At 32.8% G+C, this 6,811-nt stretch overlaps 1 protein-coding gene across 1 annotated transcript; it reads right to left on the bottom strand.

Moving 5' to 3' along the window:
- Window positions 1-2,169: 2,169 nt before the first annotated feature.
- Window positions 2,170-2,875, bottom strand: LOC110020488. Its single transcript, XM_020718609.1, has 3 exons — window positions 2,636-2,875; window positions 2,371-2,565; window positions 2,170-2,283 (listed from the first exon to the last, which is right to left on the bottom strand). The coding sequence occupies exons 1-3, from the start codon at window positions 2,873-2,875 to the stop codon at window positions 2,170-2,172; spliced, it is 549 nt and encodes a 182-aa protein (XP_020574268.1).
- Window positions 2,876-6,811: the final 3,936 nt, after the last annotated feature.

A 6,811-nucleotide genomic window follows, 5' to 3' on the forward strand; every position in this document is an offset into this window, starting at 1 on the left:
GTAGGTGTTGAATTATTGTGTGGTAGGTGTGGAATTATTTGTAACCATTGGATTGTAATTGTGGTGGCACAATCTTAGCCATTAATTTAGGAGGTGTCACTAGTATAAATAGGGGTGGAGTCTTTGAGTTTGTATCAAGCCAAGTTAAGGTGTTAAATAAGAGTGAAGCTTCTTCCATAAGTTATTTTTTAGCCTTTGTCATTTCCTAAAAGCTTTTCCATTCCAACACAACCATCCCCTTTTTGTGCATTTTGCAAATGTAAATCGTCGCCGGTAATCATGGAGGAGAATCAAGCTTCTTCATGACTTCTATCTCTCTCTCTCTCTCTCTGTTTCCAGTGATTTTTGGAACAGAAAGTATAATGCTACATTGTTGGAATTTGCGAATCTTGATTTCTTGAATGGCCAAATGAATTTGTTGGGGGCGAAAATTTGTTTCTTGCAGTGATGGTTTCTTCCTAAATCCTAACGGCTTTGCTTCTTGATTCTGTTCGAGATAGAATTTTTTAATGATTTTAACTGAATTCCCCACGAATTACCAACGTTTATTGGATTTTAGCAGGACGTTCTAAAAATTAGTGATTTTTTTTTAAAAAAAATAGACATAATATCAAGAATTCATATTCTGTTCATCTTAAAGAAACTTCAATAATTTTATTTTTAGTAACTAATTATATGATTTGATTTTAAAGCGACTATATTATTTAAAAATTTTAAATTATATTTTAAATTGGAAGAAACTATGCTTACGGTTCTGACATTATTTGCTAGTTTTACTTTGCCAGTTAAATCATTCGATTTATGTGGGTGGAATAGTCAAATTAATTCACAAAACATGTTAATCGGAAGAAATTATGGTTAAGTTTGGATAAATTTTGAATAAACACAAGTACATGTAATATTTCATAATTGAGTGTTTTCTCAAACTTTCTTAAATATGTAACTAATGATGAGAACAATGTTTTCTTTTTAGGAAGCTCAAACTTCCGTAATATCTTTCACAGATTGGAGCATCAATGGGATCTATGCACAGATTGGAGCATCAATGGGATCTATGCACAGATTGGAGCATCAATGGGATCTATGCACAGATTGGAGCATCAATGGGATCTATGTAACTAATGAGTGACCGCATACATGTTTTTTTTTTATTTCATTTTTTAATGAGAATTTGAGGAAAAGATATATGCGCATCATAATATATAAAGAAGAAGATTTTGAGAATTAAGTTTTATTGATTAGATTATTATTCTCAATTTTTTTGCTTTTTTATTTGTAATCCTGAGCTCAAAAAAGATCTCAAAAAAAGATATTAATTCAACTTTAATATAAGAAAACTCGTTCATAAAAAAATATCATACATTATTATAGATGTCAGGCCAAAAAAATCTATGTGAATTTTAATTTGAATTTTTTTTAATGTTCAAAAAACAAAAAAATATAGCAGCTAAGCTAAACAAAGATTAAATCTATTCCTCATATTGATATACTCAAAACAAATTACAATAACATACAAACCAACAACAACATTTATTTAATGAGTAGCATACGACACAATAGATTATTGTAAAAGTAATGTGCATGAAGGAATACCATCTAGATTTTTTTAACTTATTTTATGATCTTACACATAAACATGTTTTATGAGAATAGTTATTGTAGAAGGCTGAAGCATTTCTTCTTGTTGCTTCGCTACTATCTGCAAGTTGAAGTCAACAGAGAAAAATATTTAGAAATCTCATATTTAAATTACTTTTATGTATAAACAATATAAAATTTCTTCTTGTATTCATGTTCTGCATTAAGCAAATAATCTTCATGTTTTTTTTTACTCTACTCTATTAAAAAAATATTATCACGAAGAAATGCAAATTTTAGTTGAGAAGAGAACATGAGAATAATATTTTCTTCTATTGTGAATCTATTGATCATTATATTGATGTAGTTTTAATTGAAGACTTATGTCTGATTAACTCTTCATATTATTTAGATTTGAAAGTTAAATCGACTAACTTTTATTTCGCATTGTTGTCTACTCATCTATAAGTGATTGAAAAGTTTTGTATTTTTTATATTTAACACATGCATTGTTTAATTTGGCAATGATTAGAAGAAAATAACACAAGAGATAGAGCATCGCATAACATACTCTTTCACATCATCATCAAATTAATGATCGATAGATCCGGGTGGACTCAACGCCACTTGAGGAACTTCTTCATTCTTCGCAAACCTACCTCGAACTCTATGTCTGCTATCAGCTTGTTTCTTCCTACAATCATACTATAACATTTTGTTTCAAGTTAGTGACATTGTAACATAAACTTCTGAAATTAAAACATTTCTCGAAAACTTTGCAGCCACATTTACCGTGATCTTTTTTCTAAAATTTCTTGTATTTCTCTTCTCCTTGTACCTACTTATCTTCTTCTTCCTCTCCTCTAATGTTAACTTGGGAACCTTTAAACCTGATTCCCTTGATGTTGAAAAATCATTAGCAGCCACTTTTAATGGAGTCGTGCACGTGCTGCACCCACCCATTCGTTGGTTGCAATCCCTTAACAACTTCAGAGAAATTTTGATTATAATTTAAATAAAAAAACTTAGCATTTATGAATGATGCATGTATATATACCTGTAAATCTCTTGGATCATAGACTGATTGCATGGATGCAGATGAGTATATTCCTAAGTTGCAGGATTCCACAGCCTCCGACTGTCTCGCCACCATTCCTGTATCAGGAAAGGACCCAAAAATAGCACATGTGCCCTCATTATAATGCAACCCACGAAATGCACTTGTAGTATCATTGAAAGAGCATAGATTTAATGTAAATGGGTTTATGGCCTGACAACTTGGTAAATTCAATGCCATCTGGCGTACAACCGGGGCTATTGAGTAAGATGGATATGCAGGAGGAGCAGAAATGACTTGGTTGAGCTGATTTGTGAAATAAATTGGTGTCATTGGTAGAACTGATGGTGGTGGTGGTCGAGAGTTGAGGAGAGTGTGAACATTATGTGTAGTCTTGCAAAGTTGTGTGTTTGTGGGTGTGATGTGTGATGCTAACGAGCTGGTTTCTATGAAGGGGTCGATGTAAGAAGGGTCATAATAGGTTTATGTTTCAGTGGTGGGGACTGCACATGAAGAAGGGTGATAGCAGGGCAGAGGGTCGTTGTTGTGTGTTGTGGGGGTGATGGTGTATGAAGAATGGGGTTCAAAGCCGAGAATTGGGGCACCTGTGTGTGTGCTCCTGTGGTCATAGCAAGGTATACTGGCGGCAATGGAGTTATGCATTGTCGGTGGGATGTCTACAGTGGCAGCCATTGGAGGATCAGAAGGAATGTTGTTGGTTGTGGGAAGAACTTTATAGTGATCAGGTTCTGGTTGGTTGATGATTTGCTCAGTGAAGCTATCGTCTTCATGGTCGAAATCGAGGACATTGTCAGCAATAGTAGGACCGGAAAGACATTTCTGTTACAATCAACATAAAATATTTAGATTGTTAAATTGTTAGTTCTATTATAGCAGACAAAATTCGCATTTTATCTAGTTCTATTATAGATGTTTTCACTTTATAAAAGTTAAGAATAAGGTATTGACAAAATTCGCATTTTATACTATGCATGAAAATATGTTTTCACTTTATAAAAGTTAAGAATAAGGTATTTTTTATGTGATATTAAATATTGTTGAGGTATAAAAGCAAACAAATAAAATAGAAAAAAAATGTTTAGGTGTTTGTTGTGTAATACATAGGAATTCGGTGGGTATACAAAGAAAACTGGAAGCTATTCTAAGCTATCTATTATAAAAAAATGTTGCAAATTTAGATGGCAAGAAAACGATAAATCGAAGCAGTAAATTAGGAAGCATCCAATATTCCTATGGGTAATTGCATTAGAACCAAATTGCATAAGAAATAATAAATAAACATATAAAACCCGATCGTGGAGAATTGCATCAAGTTAAATGTACGGCGGAGTTTTTAAAAAATTCTTCAACAGAGTTTCATCATCATCAAACGAATTTTGGGGAGGATTATCCAACCAAACATCATCATCATCAAACAAATATTGGAAAAGACGATTCAACTGAACTTCATAATCATCAGATGAATGTTGGGGAAGATGACTTGAATTCATATAGGAAGAACTCATGGTGATAGAAAGAGAGATAGAAAGAGAGAGGATTGTGTGATTATGGTGGATGAGAGAAGAGAGGAGATAATAAATGAAGTATTTTGACATATGACTAAAAAAAATGTTTAAAAAAAGAAGTTTTCTATATACAGTGAGTGAGGGACTTTTTATTTTTAGCTGCTGGGCTCAACGGCTATATAAAGTTTTCCTTGAAAAAGAATGGGGATAAATTGAAAATTTTAAAAAAGAAGTTATCTTAGAGCTTGCTGGTCCATTGAAAGTTCTTCCTCCGGGGGACATCTGTTGCTCATAGGGATCGCTGAAAATTTTGAAAGGAATAAGAACCATTACTCGAGATGGATGGTAGCAATGTACAATCCTCTCTTAAAGGATTTTTGCTGTTGAAGAGTTACATGCATTTCAACTCCTCCGTCTCCACGCCATCTCACCTTCCCATCATAGCCACACCAATGGCCTCCCTTTCCCATCCACAACCATGTACCTTCCCACCAACTTCACCATTCTCCCTCACCACGCATGGCACACTCTCACCCTCGGCCTCGGTACCAAAAAGTCCAAAGTTGCTCTCTTTGTGTTCGACACAGAGACTGTGAAGGCGGCTGTTGATAGAATTTGGTTTGCAATAAATGTAAATCAAACCCTTCTTCGCCCTTGCAGGGCAAGTCTTGTTGCTCTCTTTGCTTCTCTCCCTCTCCCTAAATCAAACACTCTCTATTTCTTGAGTATGATGTAGATAACAAATATGAATTCAGCAGACTTATAAAAATAAAAATAAAAAAATTATCAATTGAACTTTTTTTTTTAAATGTATTCGGGCAATTTTTATTTAACAAAAAGGTTTGTCATAATTATTTGGAAGGCTTACATACATATCTCTCGATTCTTATGTATTTATATATTTAACACCTCAACTTCAATTTTAAATGAATAATTAAATTTTTACAAACATAACTTAAAATCTATAAAAAGTGCAAATCAAACATAATTTATAATCTAGTGAGTGAGGGACTTCATAATCATCAGATAAAAAAAGAAGTTTTCTATATGACTAACAAATAAAAACATTTATTTAAGGAATCCAGAGGGAAGAAAAGTATCAGAAATCACAGATCCGGGGAGAAACCCCGGTGACTTCCCAAATATCCTGTTGTTTGGCTTTATATCTTTGAAATGATGTTATTTAATATTGAATCCTACCACTTATTTAGAATTTAGGATTTATATATGTACGATGTCTAATCGTACAAATAGTCTAAAAAGATAGGAGGATTTACACCGTACCGTATAGTAACCTCGGAATCATAAAGTATTATGATTTATAATTGCACAACATGGTTGCGCAAAAGCCTAAAAAGGTGATATGTGAGGGTTTACGTTGCACCAGACAAACCATCTCAAAGCCCTATGAGTTGTTATTTAAATTAAGTAAAGTGTTCATGTGATGTGTTTTGATGTTATAGATCCTTCTTGAAGTTGTTCCTCGTTGTGCTGCCCACACTGTTCGCTCTAAGCTTTTCGTAGTAGCACCTCCAGGTTTAATGTTAATCCTACACAACCACTAGGCTTTCTTTCCTAAACTAAGGCATAGTGTGTATCAAAATAACTAAGCATGCAGTATAAAAGAAAAGAACAATATAGTGCACAGTAGAAAGAAAAGACGGTATGACATGCTGAAAGAATAGTATAACGTGCTAGAAAGAGCAGTATAACATGCTGAGAAAGTAATATAACATGCTAGGAAATAAATAAAAAAATGCTTCAAGGTAAATCACACATGTAAATTCGAGAAGTCTATAAAAAGTATTATACAAATAAAATACTGCAAACATCTATCAACAATGAAAAATGCTGCAAAATGTATTATACACAAGCAATAGTGAATGTATTATACAAACATCTGTAAATTTGAGAAGCCTAAAAAATGCTGCAAAATGTATTATACAAACATCTATCAACAATGAAAACAAATAAAATTTAACAAACATAACTCAAAGTCTATAAAAAGTGCAAATCAAACATAATTTATAATCTGAACATAAAATATATTCTTATTTGGTTATGACTTAAATTTCTCTTCCATTGAGCATAATTTAATATGTGATAGTTTGTCCCCATATGTAGGAAGCTATTATCATTTTAGTTCTATGGTTTGTAGGAATAGCACAAGCAATAGAGAATTTTCTTGTTCTAATATAACCAGGGATATTATAGTTAGGAAAGTCTAGGTGATTAAAGCCCTTCCTTAAAAAATTGAATCCATACACCATGATTAAATGATAATTTCTTCTATTTGCATTAAAATTAAAATTTTTATCATAGAAATATTAAAAATTTACATACACCATCATTAAAATTTTTTAAAATAGTGTGACTAAGCTGACTCAATAACTGGCTCAGGCACGACTCAATAAGTGGCTCGTGAGCTTAGCTCAATGAGCCAACAAGCCAAGCATAAGCAAACACCAACTCAGCTTGTTACCTCATCAGCTGATCCTTTTGAAATATTATTAACATAAACATTACCTAAAATATAGTCATGTGCATAAAAAAATCCTCATGAGACCCTCTTGATCGATCGAGCGAAGCCATACAGACTAAGCCGATAAAACCAAAAATAAACCCTGCCACGAACCATGTATACGATGAT

The sequence above is a fragment of the Phalaenopsis equestris genome, unplaced genomic scaffold, assembly GCF_001263595.1.
Source record: "Phalaenopsis equestris unplaced genomic scaffold, ASM126359v1 Scaffold000098, whole genome shotgun sequence".
Classification (NCBI taxonomy): Eukaryota; Viridiplantae; Streptophyta; class Magnoliopsida; order Asparagales; family Orchidaceae; genus Phalaenopsis; species Phalaenopsis equestris.

Excerpts from the sequence above, each read along its gene's own strand:
- LOC110020488 (XM_020718609.1), bottom strand. The coding sequence starts at position 2,875 with ATGGCATTGAATTTACCAAGTTGTCAGGCCATAAACCCATTTACATTA. Across the intron at positions 2,566-2,635 it reads ATGATCCAAGAGATTTACAG|TTGTTAAGGGATTGCAACCA; the intron begins GTATATATACAT and ends ATTTCTCTGAAG. Across the intron at positions 2,284-2,370 it reads ATTTTAGAAAAAAGATCACG|TATGATTGTAGGAAGAAACA; the intron begins GTAAATGTGGCT and ends AAAATGTTATAG.